This window comes from Theropithecus gelada, chromosome 8 (genome assembly GCF_003255815.1).
Source record: "Theropithecus gelada isolate Dixy chromosome 8, Tgel_1.0, whole genome shotgun sequence".
Lineage (NCBI taxonomy): Eukaryota > Metazoa > Chordata > Mammalia > Primates > Cercopithecidae > Theropithecus > Theropithecus gelada.
The window spans coordinates 101,423,495-101,441,708 of record NC_037676.1 but is presented as its reverse complement, the minus strand read 5'-3'; the positions used below and the strand labels follow the sequence as shown (position 1 = coordinate 101,441,708).

Sequence of the window (18,214 nt, the reverse complement as noted above, 5' to 3'; positions counted from 1 at the left end):
GAGCCTAGGGTATTTGGGGTATAAATAAGTATAATAAGTAGAGGAAGGCATCCTACTAGTGTAGATCGCACTATTGCACTCCAGCCTGGGCGACAGAGCAAGACTTCGTCTCAAAAAAAAAAAATAAGTATGTGCCTGCATTGAGGCCCTCGACATCATTAGACATCAGGTAATTGCAAGTAAAGTCACAGTGTGATAGCACTACATACCTACTAGAATGGCTAAAATGAAAAAGACTGGAGAATACTAAGCATAGAGCAAGCACACAGAGCAAAGGTCAGCAAACTTCTTTAAAGTGAGCCACCATGCCCAGCCAGTGGTTTACTCCTGAGGTCAGAATAGTAACCAGAAAAGGACACAATGGAGACTTCTGAAGTGCTGGTAAGTTTCTGTTTCTTAAACAGTTAGTTACATAGATGTGGCTAAGTTTGCAAAATTCGGCTGGACACAGTGGCTTACGCCTGTAATCCCAGTACTTTGGGAGGCCAAGGTGGACCTTGGACGGATCACCTGAGGTCAGAAGTTCAAGACAAGTCTGGCCAACATGGCGATTCCCCATCTCTACTAAAAAAAAAAAATTAGCCAGGTAAGCACACCTGTAATCCCAGCTCCTCAGGAGGCTGAGGCAGGAGAATCATTTGAACCCAGGAGGCAGAGATTGCATGAGTCAATACTGTGCCACTGCACTTCAGCCTGGGCAACAGAGAAATCCCTCACAGACTGTGTAGGATAAAATGTTAGAATATTATCCAAACGTAGAAAGGAGTATGAAAATTTGCTAAGGTGGCATAAGAGAGACACGTCATATTGTAAGTTATACAAGAAGGAGAAAAAACCCTTCGAACAATTCTTAAGTTTATTCAAAGAAATAAAATGGCTTAATTTTGAATATTCCTTTTAAAATTTTTTCATTTCTCTATACATTTATAACCAACAGTAAGAGAATGTTTAATGTTTTGACAAGAATTTCTAAAGATTGTGCAACAACTTAATTCTTCACACTGATAAAGATCACTTTGCACGATCTTTTTATAGTCCCAAGCCATCACGGCAAGTGAGGACTGCACGTATATTAAAATAAAGTCAGTTAGAAGGTTCTTTATATACATCACATTTTTGAGATGACAGACTGCTTCAAAACTTCAAATATAGATTACACACACACACACACACACACAGAATACGTCTACTGTGGCAGAGATTGCTAATTGCCCAGGAGTATTCATTTTCTCCTTCTTTCATTTAGCAATAAAACCCTCTGGATTCAAGTCAGGTATATGGACTCCTCCTAGAGATTACCTTGCAGTTAGGTGCAGGGACATGTCACTATTTTGGTCAATGGGATGAGAGTGCCATGTCCGTAAAATGAGACTACAGACCAGGCGCAATGGTTCACGTCTGTAATCCCGGCACTTTGGGAGGCCGAGGTGGATGGATCACTTGAGGTCAGCAGTTCAAGATTAGCCTGGCCAACATGGTGAAATCCCATCTGTACTAAAAATACAAAAATTAGCTGGGCATGGTGGCAGCCGCCTGTAATCCCAGCTACTCAGGAGGCTGAGGCAGAAGAATGTCTTGAACCCGGGAGACAGAGGTTGCAGTGAGCCGAGATCGTGCCACTGCACTCCAGCCCGGGCAACAGAGCAAGACTACTTCTTAAATAAATAAATAAATAAAACTACATACCTTCCTTTATGCTCTTGTTCCCCCTTCCTCCTGATTAAAATTACACACTATAATGGTGACCCAATAATTGACCATGTATATATGGCATATCTCTGGCGTTGGCAGAACAATAAAACAGAAGGAATCTGGGTCTAAGACAATCCCATAAAACAATCTCCCTGGAATAATGACCAACTTGTACTTTTACATGAGAAAAATAAATAGTAGATCTATATTAAAAGAATCAAGGGCCAGCACAGTGGTTCATGCCTATAATCCCAGGGCTTTGGGAGGCCAAGGCAGGATTATTTGAGCCCAGGAGTTCAAGATAAGCCTGGGCAACATAGTAAGACTTCATCTCTACAAAAAAAAAAAGATTAGCTGGGCATGGAGGTGCACATCTATGGTCCCAGCAACTCAGGAGGCTGAGGCAGGAGACTCACTGGATTTTAGGATATCAAGGCTACAGTGAGCCATGATCACACCACTGTATTCCAGCCTCGTTGACAAAGCGAGACCCCATCTCAAAACAAAAACAAAACGAAACAGCCAACCCAACATTCCATTAGAGATACATGTAAATGAAAGTTATAATGAGGTTATTTCTAACCTAAGCAAATGTTCCTTCAAAACCAAAATGAGTAACTTCTCCCTCCAATATAGAGGTTTACCACAGAGTTACAGTAATTAAGTAAGCATGGTACTGACAGTGGGAAAGATCATAGGTCTACTAACTGAAAACAAACTAGAGGACTGAGAAACAGACCCACACAAATATGCTCAATTGATTTTTGACAAAGGTACAAAACCAGTTCGGTAAAGAAAGGATGGTGCTGGTGCAACTGAAAATTCAAAGACACATAAATAAACCCCTATCTAAACCTCACTCCTTAAGTAAAAAATTAATTCAAAGTGATGACATACTTCAGCATAAAATGAAAAACATTAAAACTTTTAGACTAACCCAATTTTTTAAATGAGCAAAAGACATATGCAGTTCACTGAAGAAATAAAAATGGCAAATAAGCACATAAAAAGATGTTCAACATAATTAGCCAATAAGGAAACACAACTTTAAAACCACAATGAGATGGCAGATTGCTAATTAAAACTACACATCTATCAGAATGGCTAAAATAAAAAACAGTGACAAAACAAAATGCTGGGAAGATGTAAAGAAGCTGGATCACACAGTCATCATTGGATAGGGATGTAAAATGGTATGGCCACTCCTGAAAACAGCTTGGTAGTTTCTTGAAAAAAAAATAATAAACATGCAACTACCCTATGACCCAGCAATTGCACACCTAGGCATTTATCCTGAAGAAATGTTCACACAAAAACCAGTACACAACTGTTCAGAGCAGCATTATTTGTAATAGCCCAAAACTAGAGTAATCCCAAATATTGTTCCATAAGTGAGGGAATTAACAAACTGTAGTATATGTATACAAGGGAATATTACTCAGCTGGAAAAGAAACAAACTACTGATACATGCAACAACTTGAATGAGTCTCCAGAGAATTATGCTCAGCAAAATAAGTCAACCTCAAAAGCTTACATACTGTATGATGTCACTTATTTAACATTTTTGAAATGACAAAATTTTAGAAATGTTATCCCTAGCCCCTGGAAAAGAGGGAGGAGAAAGGAACATGGTAGGGAAGTGGGTGTGGTTGTAAGAGAGCAACACGCCAGATCCTTGTGGTATTGGAACTGTTCACTTTCTTGACCATGGTAGTGAACACACAAACCTACAAAGGTGATGAAATTGTATACAACTTAATACACATACACACAAATGAGTACAAGTAAAACTAGGAAAACCTAAAATTTTTAAATGAAAACATATGCCAACCATACTATTTACTATTAAAATAATAAGTTAATAATAAGTTAATATTAAAATAATAAGTTAAAACTTACCAATGAGTTCCCATCACATTTAGAATAAAATCCAGACTGCATGGTCCCTAAAACCCGACAGGGTGATTGATGTCTACCTCTGTGACTTACAAACATTTATTGTGCTTCAGCTATTCTAGTCTGTTTGTATCCCTGTATACTGCCAAAACTGTTCCTACCTCAAGGCTCTTGCACTTGTCTACATAAAACGTTCTTTTCACAAATACATGCATGATTCACTCCCTTACATCATTCACAAGTTAGCTCACATATAAACTCTCCAGAGAAAACTTTCCTAAAGTCCCTACTAAAACAGCTCTCCCCTCCTTCTGTTTCAAGCACTCTTCCTCAAACTTTTTTATTTTTCTTCTCTAGTATTTATCAATGACTGAAATGATATTTTTACTTGTTTACTATTTGTCTACCCCATGAGGATATGAGCTCCATGAGACCAAAGGCTTTGTATGTCTTGTTTGCTATACTATCCTAGCACATAAAGAACATCTGGCACAGGGTAGGCATTCAAGTAAGGTACAATAAACGAATGCATGAATGTGTCAAGCACTTACTGTACACTGTGTTAAGTGCTTTTACATGCACTATCTCATTTAGTGCTCAGAACAATCATTGGAAGTAGATCCTATCAGTGTATCATTTAAGATAACAGTAAAGTTGCTGGGACAAAAGTAAAGTAATAGAAATTTTAACAAAAAGAGAAGCTTTTTTTTTTTTTTTTTTTTTGAGACAGGGTCTTGTGTTGGCCAGGCTGGAGCACAGTGGCACAATCACAGCTCACTGCAGCCTCAACCTTTCAGGCTCAAGCAATCCTCCCTCCTCGGCCCAGGGACCACAGGCTCATGCCACCACACCCAGCTAATTTTTTTTTTTTTTAAATCTTTTGTAGAGACAGGGTCTTGCCATGTTGTCCAAGATGGTCTCAAACTCCTGGGCTCGAGCAATCCTCCCGCCTTGGCCTCCCTAACTACTGGGATTACAGATATGAGTGACCATGCTCAGCCCTTATTTCTTTTGTGAAACAATCTGAGTCTAAAGTATCCAGGGCTGACATGGTGCCATCACAGTACTGAGGACCTAGGTGCTCTTTATCTTGCTACTCTATCATCCTCAGTATGCAGCCTTAATTTCAGAATCTAAAATGGCAGGTCCAGCCCATATCATTGTATTCACTTTCCAGCCAGAAGAAAGAAGAGAAGAAAAGAAGGCAGGCATGCTCTTTTGCTTTTAAAGTCATAGCCCAAAACATCACATAAAGTTCTGCTCCCATCCCAGTAGACAGAACCTAGTCATACGACTATCCCTTAAATGTATAGTCTTTATTTCTGTTACAGAAATTTCTATTACTGTGAAAAAAAACTGGATATTGAGGAGACAATTAGCCATCTCTGTCACAATAACTAAACTTATTATGGAGACAGAGAAATGAAGTATCAAAGATGTTAATTAAATTTCTTAAGGATACTAAGAAGTGAGGGTCAAATTTTAAACCATAGTCTGACTCCACAGGGTGAGTTCTTCATTATGTTATACTTCCTCATTACACTATTATGCTCTACTCTAGAATTGCTTTACTTCTTTAAAAAGGAATTTGTATTTTATGAAACGATGACAACCATAGCTATCTACCATGTATAAAAAATTAGTTGTACAGCAATTTTTTTAAAACCAGTAGTGCCTAAGTTTTCTTGAATGTTAAATTTGTGTATTTAGAGCCCAACTTTATATCTGGCTCCTTACAATCCATTAATGTGAAAACAAAATAGTCATATTTACAAGTATCCACTAGAAAAAGTTTAAAAAAGGTATAGCAATACAATACTGACAAATACTGGCAAATAAAGTACTTGTGCAATAACTTTCAAATCTTGACCTCTCCAACTTCTACACACAAGTTTATTCCTTAAATAAACAGCTACATATATCAAAGTCCTTGCAAACAGGCAAATTACACTAAAAAGGTAAAGTTAGCAAGACAACACAAATTGCATTATATAATTATTCAAAACAAATGTCAATAGATTCAGAATTAATCCAGAAACAAACCTGATTTTAGCCTGCTATATGGTTCATATTCATGTTCCAAGGCACACACAATCATTTTCAAAATCCTATGCACCGCACTGCTATCCAAACGAAAATCAAGAGGACCTATAACAAGGCTTTTGGTGGACTTCTCCTGAACTGTTCCCAAATCTTCACTTTTCCCTGAAGAAAAGTCTTGTTGATTTGTGGAACCTAAAAGAAGTCAAAATTTATATTTTAAGCATCAATTGGATATACCAAGTATATATTTTAAGATCACTCTTATCTCATTTTTATAGCTTGTAGCCTAACGCCTTAAAACAAATTCCCAATCAGCTGCATACAGACAGCCCGGCCGATGTGTATTTCTTTATGCATATAATAAATTACTGACAAAAAGCAATTCATTAAAAGTTATTCCTGTTATTTAATATTATAACGAGCAATATAAAATCAAAACTGTCATTCTTAGAAAATTATTCTGCAAAACCTAATTGACTTGTATCTAGTAATTCTATACACAACATGCATTGACTGAGAGGGTATACTTTGGAGGAAACTCCATTTTACTAATTTACCTTACAAAGTCTATTGAAAATTGGGTTATTTAAGTAACATGATCACAGGGTGCCTTAAGAGTTTTATAATGACTATGGAAATGAACAGTAGGTATTACATGCTTTGAACTTTTCCTAGAATAAATTCATTATGGCAATGTTCCATGGTACAGAATCCTACTTCCTAGATTCCTCATCTCCTCATACACTGTTTTCTAAATAAGATATTAGCCCCACCTATAGGCATGTGTCATTATCTAACATGTACAACCTCTTATATGAGAGTTTTTTTGTACACATGAATCCATTATTATAAGTGATAAAAATGATTTTTAATTTATAATGCATTTTGTTTATTCAGACAAAAAGAAGAAAGATTTTTCCAGGATTTAATTACCTTTAGAAACTAGAAAGGCCTACTTATACACAAAACTTTTATATCTATACCTTCTCATACTTCTATACAAAAATACATTTCCATTATTTCATGCAAAAGAGTATAGTTCAATCTTTAGTCTTCATCACATGAACAAAAATTAATTAGTTGTTTTTTCTTTTTTTGAGACAGAGTCTCAGTCGCCCAGGCTCGAGCGCAGTGTGGCATCATCTCGGCTCACTGCAAGCTCCACCTCCCGGGTTCACGCCATTCTCCCGCCTCAGCCTCCGAGTAGCTGGGACTACAGGCGCCCGCCACCACGCCCGGCTAGTTTTTTGTATTTTTAGTAGAGACGGGGTTTCACCATGTTAGCCAGGATGGTCTCGATCTCCTGACCTCGTGATCCACCCGCCTCGGCCTCCCAAAGTGTTGGGATTACAGGCGTGAGCCACCGTGCCCAGCCAAAATTTAATTAGATTTATTACTCACATATTTTTAACCAGATGACTCAGTGCAAAGATTATTTTAAAGTTTGACTACATAATACAACTAAAACTCTGTAAGCCCATAGATTTAAATGTCACATCAAATAAAACATACAATGTTAATCTTATACATATTTTAAAAGATGTATGATCAATACTGACTCACATTAGGAATTAGGTATAAATAACTTACAATTCACATCAAAACCATTACTTTTCATAGCTGAAACCATTACATTTCTAGAGTTACGTGTAAGACAGAATGAGGTAACTTAAAGGTAGAAGAACTTCGGTTACAAATCAAAATATTCAAAAAGCAAGAAAAATGCCCTGCTATGGGTCCTTTAGGGATAACAGGCTTCCTAAACAATGTCACTATATAAAAAGACTCTTCTTTTAGACACCAAATTGTCTCTAAAATAATAGAGGCCAATGCCCCCCATAATGAAAACTGAATATAATGCAGTTTAAATTTAGATACCAATGGCTTGTCTGAAATGTAAAAACATAACTGGCTTTTAGCCATATATTTTCAGCTATTTACTTGTGCCCACCTTTCATGCATCTGGCCAATCCAGCTCCCTGAATGTTTGGCTGCTCTTATTAAGAGTCAAGACTCTCTCAACTCTTGCCCTTCAATTCAATAACTTAATTGTTTCAGATTTATCTCCTATTGTATCTCTAAAATTAGTTATCTCTAAAATCTTCCTATTGTACATTACAATTTCAGCTATCTACTTTAGGATCCATAACATCTGTAATAACCCCCTTAAACAGAAAAGACTAGAAAGGTAGTCATTGCAACAATAACAAATATTTACATAATTATATTAAGAACAAATGTTTCAATTTACTTTTTAAAACATCACTTGCTTTCAAGTACCATAAAAAAAAATAAAATAATTGTCAGAAGATGCTTATCTTGTGGAACACAAAGTTCAAACTTTTACTGGTGTCTATAAGAAGCTCATGGGGAAAAGATGTTGATTTTTCCAGAGTTTCAGTTGTAAAGAAAAATGACTACATAAAGTATACTCACAGAAAAGGAGGAGGAGGAGGAGGAGGAGGACGAGGAGAAGGAGGGGGAGGAGAGGGAAGATGAGGAAGGGGAGAAAGGGGAGGAGGGGGGAAGGGGAGGAAGGGGAGAAAGCGGAGGAGGGGGAGGAAGCAGCAGCAGCAAGAAGAAAGGAGGAGGAGAAGGAGGAGAAGAAGAGAAGCAGCAGCAGCAGCTTATCATCAGTGTGAAATAGTAGCACAGGAAACTTAATCTTTATTTATATGCCATAGTATAATGTGAACAAGGTACTATTATATCATTTATTACAAGAAAAATAAATAATATAAGCTTCCTTTATTACTGTATTTACTAGTTTCTTTTCTTTCTTTTTTTTTTTTTTATTTGAGACGGAGTTTCACTCTTATTGCCCAGGCTGGAGTGCAGTGGTGTGATCTCAGCTCACTGCAATCTCCACCTTCCAGTTTCAAGTGATTCTCTTGCCTCAGCCTCCCAAGTAGCTGGGATTACAGGCATCTGCCACCATCCCCAACTAATTTTTGTATATTTAGTAGAGAAGGGGTTTCACCATGTTGTCCAAGCTGGTCTCAAACTCCTGACCTCATGGTCTGCCCACCTCAGCCTCCCAAAGTGCTGGGATTACAGGTGTGAGCCACCGTGCCTGGACTAGTTTCTTACATTACTTAGAATACTATCATGAACTTACTTAAAATATACAAAATCAAATCCACCTTCAAACTATCAGGATTCACTACAAACTTTGTAAAAATATTGACTCAGTATGTGTTTAGATATTTACTTAGATAAAATTTAGGGCACTTTTTGATAATGTAGACCATAGAAACAAAAAAAAAAGTTGTCACAAAAAAACAAGAGTTTTACATAAAGTTTTTTTTTTTAAGTATTTACAAGTATCCTCTTATAGGAACTCACTGCTTTTCCTAGTTCATTAATACTTAAAATTCTACGAATTTCTTGTTTCAGGTAAGCCAAGAAAGAAAGAAATATCAACAGAAAGCTGGGCACAGTGGCTCACGCCTGTAATCCCAGCACTTTGGGAGTCCAAAGCGGGCGGATCATGAGGTCAGGAGATCGAGACCATCCTGGCTAACACGGAGAAACCCCATCTTTACTAAAAATACAAAAAGTTAGCCGGGCATGGTAGGGGGTGCCTGTAATCCCAGCTACTTGGGAGGCTGAGGCAGAAGAATGGCATGAACCTGGGCGGCGGAGCTTGCAGTGAGCAGAGATTGCACCACTGCACTCCAGCCTGGGCAACAGAGCAAGACTCGGTCTCAAAAAAAAAAAAAAAAGAAAGAAAGAAAGAAATATCAACAGAGTAGTTATGAATGTAGGCTCTAGAGCTGGATAGGTTGGGTTCAAATCCCACATACTATGTATGACCTTGGTCCTTGTTACTTTACTTGTATTGGGTTTGCTATTTCCTCATCTTTAAATGGGGATAATTTTACCTACCTTATAGGGATATGAGAATTAAATAAGCTAATACTGTAAAACACTTAGAGTCTTACATTTAAAATCAATAAAAATTAGCTATTATTATCACCATGATCATCATCATCCTATAAGTAAATATGGATTCATAATGAGAAACATAAACATATAAACACAGTTACCTAAAAAGCAAGCAATAAATTAACAATTATTTGAATGAATTAACATATTTTAAAGTATATTTGACATTCACAAATTAACAGTGGAATTTTATTATTTTATTGTTTCCACCCTCTCCCCCCCCAAAAAAACTCAGTTTGCAAAATTAAGAAAGTAGATGCATAAGCGGCAAACCAAAAGCAAGACAGTGGTTCTCACAAATCTCAAAACAGCAGTCTCCTCCAGTAAAGGAGGAAGAGTGTGGTAGAAAAGAAACACATAGGAGGCTTACTGGATACTAACAATGTCCTATTTCTTGGTGTGCATGGAGAATACACAGGTGTTCAGTTTTAAATTCTTTGCTGTTCTGTACATGTGTAATATTCCAATATTTTGTTTTAAAAGTTAAGGACTATGATATCTGTAACACTGTATGCTATTCATGGAAGTGAAAAATATGAAAAACCCCAAAGTTAACAAACTACTGGCTTCTCAGAAGTAATATATAAACAATCTAACAAACATAAATCATGTTTCTATCTTTTAAAAACTGCAGGAGAGGCATATATACAAATAAAGATGTTCTGTGCTAGGTTTCCTTTGCTTGAAAGGTGACTACTAGATATTCCACCTCCTCACAAGATATGGAATCCACAGCACATGCATAAGACATTATATTGAACAAGAGGAAACCTACCAGCTTACAAGTGGCAACTACAACACTATAATAATTTGCAACACTATTAGAACATAAGACTTCTGAGTTGCACTTTCATATATATAATTAGCTAAGGAATATTCACACTTCAATGCCCACAGTTATCTCAAAACTCATCTTTCCCTCCAAAAATTTTCCTTTCTTATCTAGCTTTCTTAATAGTTACCACTATCCACCAAGTAACTCAAGACCAGAATCTAGTAAACTATTTAAATTTTGTTTTTAAATAAATCAATGTCAGGCCCATGAAAATTGTCAGCAGAGAATTAAATCCTGTGATTGCAGTAGAAACTATAGGACTACAGTGAAAGCAGGAAGACCAGTAAGAAAGCTTTAGAACCTAACTGGGTGTGGTGGCTCATGCCTGTAATCCCAGCACTTTGGGAAGCCAAGGTGGACGGATCACTTGAGATTAGGAGTTCAAGTCCAGCCTGGCCAACATGGCAAAACCCCGTCTCAACTAAAAATACAAAAATTAGCCAGGCATGGTAACACACGCCTGTAGTCCCAGCCACTTAGGAGGCTGAGGCATGAGAATCGCTTGAACCCAGGAGGCAGAAGTTGCAGTGAGCCGAGATCATGCCACTGCACTCTGAGCAACAGAGCAAAACTCTGTCAAAAAAAAAAAAAAGGGCCGGGCGCGGTGGCTCAAGCCTGTAATCCCACCACTTTGGGAGGCCAAGACAGGTGGATCACGAGGTCAGGAGATCGAGACCATCCTGGCTAACACGGTGAAACCCCGTCTCTACTAAAAAATACAAAAAACTAGCCGGGCGAGGTGGCGGGCGTCTGTAGTCCCAGCTACTCGGGAGGCTGAGGCAGGAGAATGGCGTAAACCCGGGAGGCGGAGCTTGCAGTGAGCTGAGATCCTGCCACAGCACTCCAGCCTGGGCGACAGAGCGAGACTCCGTCTCAAAAAAAAAAAAAAAGCCATTAGAACCTAGAGATGATGGTACCTATGAACTAGATGCTAGTCCATATGGTAACAGTGATACCACTGTTATCATCTGTGGACCAGATGGCTAGGAGCGAAGGAAAAAGTGTGTCATGATGACTCCCAGGTTTCTGGCTTGAGCAACAAGAAGATGATAGTACAATTTTCCAAGAAGAGAAGCCTAAAAATAGAGAAGCAGAGGTAGTAAGTGGTCACAGGAATATTTATTAATAACTTAATTTTGGACAAAATCAGTTTTGAGATACCCGAGACAGACACAGAGGTAAAAACGTCAAGTATGCACTGGATATTTAATTCTGAATCTTAGAGAAGTTTGGACTAGAAAATGCAAATCTGGGTATCAACAACACATGGAAAGTACTTAAATCCATGGAAAAGAATGAAATTACCTTGGGAGAAAGTTTAGGGAAAGAAATTAAGGATTGACCGATGAAAACATCAACATCTAGAAACCATTCCAAAAGCAGAAGCCAGAAAATTACTGCTCTTTCCTTCTTTCTTCATCAAAAACAAATTTACTTCAAGATCAACTCTGAGAAGTTTCGACCTCTCAAGCAAAAGCTGTCATTTTTTTTTTTTACCCACACTTCTTCTAGTTCTCTATATTACTCTTCTTAGCAAACTAAATTATAATCATTTACTTAAATGCCTAGTTCAACACCACCTATTGACTCCTTAGGAAATGTTTTGGTTTTCACTGTATTCATCTGTACCTAACATATCACCTAATATACTGAAACCATTTTTTAAAAACATGAAAAATTCACCAAAAAAAAAGTGAACCTATCTTCACTAACTTTTCAACATAAAAAAGACTGAAATAGTAAGTACAACATTATATGTTGATATAGAAGTAAAAAAAAAAAAAAGGAGAAATTTTTTAAATGTCATTTATTTCCAAAAAATATAAAATAAAACAATAATAAGATACATAATAAAATAACACAATCTATGCATCTAAAGTCTCTGGAAGATTTTCTATTTTTCTGATTGATACAACACATTCTTTTTAATTAAAAATTAGTACCACCTTCAAAATGTATTTAGAATAGAAAAGGTTTATTCTTTTTAAAAATGTAATGTAATATAAAATTTGATATATCAGAATCATAATATATGGTACATATGAGAACTAATTCTAATAGGTTATATAAAATGTCTTCAATCAGCTACATAAAGAACGGATTTGAAATGACAAGAATCTAAGACAATTCTAACGTGACGCTAAAATTAAACCACTCCCCAAAGCACTAGAGGTAAATCTTATGTAGCAGAGTACAACCAGTCAAGGACGAACTGATTCTGAGGAAGGCTTTGTTTCAGTTGTTCAAGACATGACAAACGTAAAGGAAAGAAGCCAATACCTTTGCCACTAGTGTTCTCCATTGTATACAGGTAATCCATATAAAAAGCCCCAAACCGTTGCATTCCAGCTATCTCAGTGTATGTCTCCTGTCAACGAAGCAATGCAAACAGAACAAACATTGTATAAAAGAAACTTTTGAGTTTAAAGCTTGATAGGTTAGACACATACCCTTATATAGAATGTATAACAACACAAAGGATTACCAAAAGAACAGAGGTTATTCTAAGAATTTACTTCTAAGAAAGGTAATATTACATCTATTATAGACCACACAAAAAGGACATCCATAATTTTATGAGACATTTTGACTTTATTAATCACATCTAGTTAATAAATAACTACAATAGACGAGATAGTACACTCCTGACCTTTATCACTATCACTAAACTGTCTAATAATGTATACTCTCAAGTAGAATTAATCCTTAAATACTTCAATACACTTACATGAAACAATTCAAACACTAAAGATATATTAAAATATTCTAAATGTATGTCAACTATGCAAGTCAACATTATTTTAACAGTGAAAGTAAATCTTGGTAAAAAGGAGTAAAATGTAAATTATCCTATTGCACTAATCTTCAGGTAATTATCTGAATTTTTAACTGATTTCATAAATGTATTAATATTCCATAAACATATTAATATATTCTTACATTTAAAAAATACTAAGAAACATACATAGTATAAGGGTAAATTCCTCATTTCTTCCCATCAATCCCACATATTAAAAGTAACAAAAATTAACAGCGGTAATTCAACATGTTTTTCCATGATTATTTTTGAAGCAGGGCATAAATAAGCAAAATATGTTTACATACTAAATAAAAGTAAAGATCTCTGTGCACTCCTCAAACATTTCTACATGTACACGCTGTATAAATGCACTCTAAATGTTTTAATAAACAATTAGCATTCAGAAGGTATTATTTGAAAGGAAAGCTAGAAATCACAAGTATTCACACAACGTGTCCACCCAAACATAGCCTAGAATTTGGTTCAAATATATATTCTCTGACCTTATGATGAGTTGAATCCAAGATAAACTCTGCACGCGTACCATTATTTTCTGGGCTTCGGTAATCAAACAATGAATTTGTAAGGTATGTGAAACCTTTAGTACTCAAATTTTCACCACAAATGAAGAAACAGGCTTCCTGAAAACAAATGCAAAATTTATAACATGAAGAAACACCATTAGCCTGTTTAAACAAAATAAAACCTTGATTTTATGATGCCCATTTACCAGTCAAAAGAAATCACTAAAACAGAAAGATAAGGAATGCTGCTACTCCATTTCATTGACTATTTTGGCTAAGAATATTTTAACAAACCAAAAGGAAACTCCAAATAACTGCCATAAACAAAAAAGAAGAAACATTCATGAATTAGAAAGTAGTTGGAACTACTGTCCAGGTGTTAGGTGCTACCAACTTTCTAAACTCCCCTGAGCTGTATAATTTCTTGCAGGGGAAACACAGGGAGAAATAGTAAAGCTCCTCTCTCAAGCCTGAGATATATATAGTCTAACAGATATCATATGGTTAAACACTTCAATAAGCACTTAATTATTCCTATATCCTATCCAAAAAAGGGTGGAGGTAAGGGACTTACAGTTTGACTTCTATTCATATTCTCTTCAAAATCTTTAACACCCATAATTCCTTTAAGGCACATGGCTCTGCAACCAACAAACCCAATCTGGCAATCAAAGAAAGGTTCTCCCATCATAAGGGCCTGTAAGAGGAAAGGAAATATTAGAACTAAGAAATTGAATTTAATAAAAATGTTAGAGGATTTCCTCTTAGAATCTCTAAATTAGTTAAACATCTTTAGAAGTATGTCATTTCTAAATTTATTCTATACTATTTATTTATACTATCTAAGGGATAGTAAACTCTATTAAAATAAGAAACATCTTCCTTGTATTTTTAAATATACTACATCTGATAAAAACACATACTTATAAAATATTAAACAAAGAACATAATATTTAAAAATACAGGTTCAATATTGAAAGATTACCTCAACTGTAGTTCCTTCTTGTTCCCAACACAATACTTCTTTAGATTTTACTTTCTGTGGACTGTAATAACTACTCTCAGCTTGCATTTCTGTGAGCTAAGAAATATAAGAATATTAAGTAAATCAAAATTAGTATTAAAGAGCAATAAAGTGTCATTGTTATGATTAATTGATTAAAACAAGGCCAATTTTAAGATTCAGGAAACTTAATTATTAAGCAGGAAAGCAGGTGCAACAAAAACAGCTGTAACAGATTATCTATGGTATAAAGGTTGAATATGCTAGTCTCAACATATATAGAGAATTTAAATACTTTTTAAACTCCTTCCTAATATTGTTTTAAACAGTGAAAGCTATCTGCAATAACAGTCCCATACTCATAAAATAATTCATGTATTCTGCCAAAAATTTACATAGAGTATAACCTCAGTTCATTTTATATTCACTAAAACATTCAACAATGTGTAGTTTCAGTCATTTCCAAGACTTCTCACTATTTGAAATAAAAAAGAAAGTGGTGATGAAATGCAAAAAGCTAAAACAGGCTCTTTCTAGTTCCTATGAAGGAAATAGAATGAAGGATATTCTTTTCAAAATATGTTTCCTACTAAATCGCATAGACTCATTCAATCATGCAACAGATACTTTTTGAAGGCCAGCTAGATAAGTAGGGGCAAACCTCACTGTATTGCACTCTGCTTTATTTCACTTCACAGATACTGCAATTTTTACCAATTGAAAGTCTGTAGCAACCCCGCGTTAATCAAGTCTGTCAGCACCATTTTCCCAATAGCACATGCTTACTTTGTGTCTCTGTGTCACATTTTGGTAATTCTCCCAATAATTCAAAATTTTTCATTATTATTATCTGTTATGGTGATCTGTAATCAGTAATCTTTGATGGTACTATTGGAATTATTTTGGGCACCATGAACATGTCCATTTAAGACTGAGAACTTAATAAATGTGTGTGTTCTGACTGCTCCACTGTCTAGCCATTCCCCTCTCCCTTCTTGAGCCTCCCTATTTCCTGAGACACAACAATATTGAAATTAGGCTAATTAGTAATATTACAATGGTCTAAGTATTTAAGTGAAAGGAAGAGTCCCTGTCTCTCACTTTAAATCAAAAGCTAGAAATGATTAAGCTTAGTGAGGAAGGGATGTAAAAGCCAAGACAGGCCGAAAGGTAGGCATCTTGAGCCAAACAGTTGGCCCAGTTATTAATGCAAAAGAAAAAGTCTTGAAGGAAATTAAAAGTGTACACACAAGTGATAAGGAAGTAAAACAGCCTGTTGATATGGAGGAATTTTGAGTGGTCTGGATAGACAATCAAACCAGCCACAACACTCCCTTAAGCTAAAGCTGAATCCAGAGCAAAGCCCTAACTCTTAAATTCCATGTAGGCTAATAGACATAAGAAAGCTGCAGGAGAAAAGTCTGACAGTAGCAGAGGTCTGTTCATGAGCCTTATGGAAAGAAGACGTCTCCATACCATAAAAGTGCAAGATAAACAGCAAGAGTTGACGTAGAAGCTGCACACAGTTACCCAGAAGACCTGGCTAAGATAATTAACAAAAGTGGCTACACTAATCAACAGAATTTCAACATAGACCAAAGAGCCTTCTCCTGGAAGAAGATGAGATCTGAGCTAGACAGAAGTCAGTGCTTGGCTTCAAAGCTTCAAAAGACAGGCAGATGCTCTTGTTAGGGGCTAACATATCTGGTAACTGTAAGTTGAAGATAGAGTCCATTTACCATTCTGAAAATCCTAGGGCCCTTAAGAATCATGCTAAATCTACTCTGCTTGTGCTCTATGAATGGAATAAAAAAATGACTGAATGACAGTACATCTGTTTATGGCATGGTTTACTAAATATTTTAAGCCTATGGAAACCTACTGCTCAAAAAAAAAGGACTCCTCTTAAAATACTACTGCTCACTGACAATGCACCTGGTCACCCTACACCTCTGATGGAGATATACAAGGAGATGAATATTGTTTTTCATGCCTGCTAAAATGACATCCATTCTGCAGCCCATGGATTAGGAGTAACGTTGAAGTTCAAGTCTTATTATTTAAGAAATACATTTTGTAAGGCTATAGCCACCATAGATAGTGATTCCTAGGCAAAGTAAATCAAAAACTTTTTTGAAAGGGTTCACCATTCCAGATTCCATTAAGAACATTCGTGATTCATAGAAGGAGGTCAAACGATCCACATTAACAAGAGCTTGAAAGAAGTTGATTTTAACCCTCCCGGATGACTTTGGGGTGTTCGAGACTTAGGTGGAGGAAGTAACTACTAGAGAATTAGATTTAGAAATGGAGCCTGAAGAGGACTTGCTTCTTATGGATAAATAAAGAAAGTGATTTTTGAAGATGGAATCTACTCGTGGTGAAGATGCTGGGAACATTGTTGAAATGACAATGAATTTAGAATGTTCTGTATATTTAGTCGATAAAGTAGCAGTAGTGTTTGAAAATGACTGACTTCAATTTCGACAGAGGTTCTACTCTGAGGCCAGACACGGTGGCTCACGCATGTATTGCCAGCACTTTGGGAGGCCAAGTCAGGTGGATTACTTGAGGCCAGGAGTTTGACACCAGCCTAGCCAATGTGGTAAAACCCCATCTCTACTGAAAATACAAAAATTAGCCAAGCGTGGTGGTGCATGCCTGTAGTCCCAGCTACTCGGGAGGCTGAGGTGGGAGGCAGAGGTTGCAGTCAGCCGAAATCATACCACTACACTCCAGCCTAGGTGACAGAGAGAGACTCTGTCTCAAACAAAAATAGTCCTACTCTGAGTAAAATTCAGTCAAACAGCATCCCATGCTACAGAGAAATCTTCCATGAAACAGTCAATTAATGTGGCACACTTCACTGCTGTCTTATTTTGAGAAACTGCCTCTGCCACTCCAACCTTTAGCAACCACCACCCTGATCAGATAGCAACCATCAATACTGAGTCAAGACCCTCCACCAGCAAAAAGTTATGACTTGCTAAAAGTACAGATGATTGTTAGCATTTTTTACCAATAAAGTACTTTTAATTAAGGTATGTATAGTGTTTTTAGACATATTGTTGGACACTTAAACTACGGTATTGTGCAAACATAACTTTTTATGCATTGGGCAAAACAAAAAATTTCTGTGACTCGCTTTATTGCTATATTCACTTTATTGCAATGGCATAGAACCAAATCCACAATATCTCTGAGGTATACCTGTACTAATCTAGATACTAACAAAACAAAAAATTCTTACTCCCCAGATGCTTACAACAAATTATTTATATGTTTCAAAAATTAAATAAATTATTTTTCAAAAGTACTATTTTAAATGCAACATGGTATCCTGGTTTGAATCATGGTACAGAAAAAAGATATCATGAAATTCAATTAATGTTTAAAATTTAACAGTAATGCATCAATGAAGGTTTCTTAATTTTGACAAATATGTTGTGATAACATAACAATAAGGGAAACT

At 36.2% G+C, this 18,214-nt stretch overlaps 1 protein-coding gene across 1 annotated transcript in view; it reads right to left on the bottom strand.

The window, feature by feature from the left end:
- The window catches only part of VPS13B (vacuolar protein sorting 13 homolog B), an 858,817-nt gene that overhangs the window by 755,036 nt on the left and 85,567 nt on the right, over positions 1-18,214 (bottom strand). Inside the window, exons 8-12 of the mRNA XM_025394335.1 lie at positions 14,725-14,820; positions 14,314-14,436; positions 13,719-13,856; positions 12,696-12,783; positions 5,633-5,824 (exon numbers count right to left, since the gene is read on the bottom strand). Coding sequence (XP_025250120.1) covers positions 5,633-5,824; positions 12,696-12,783; positions 13,719-13,856; positions 14,314-14,436; positions 14,725-14,820 — 637 coding nt within the window. The remainder of the gene's footprint in view (positions 1-5,632; positions 5,825-12,695; positions 12,784-13,718; positions 13,857-14,313; positions 14,437-14,724; positions 14,821-18,214) is intronic.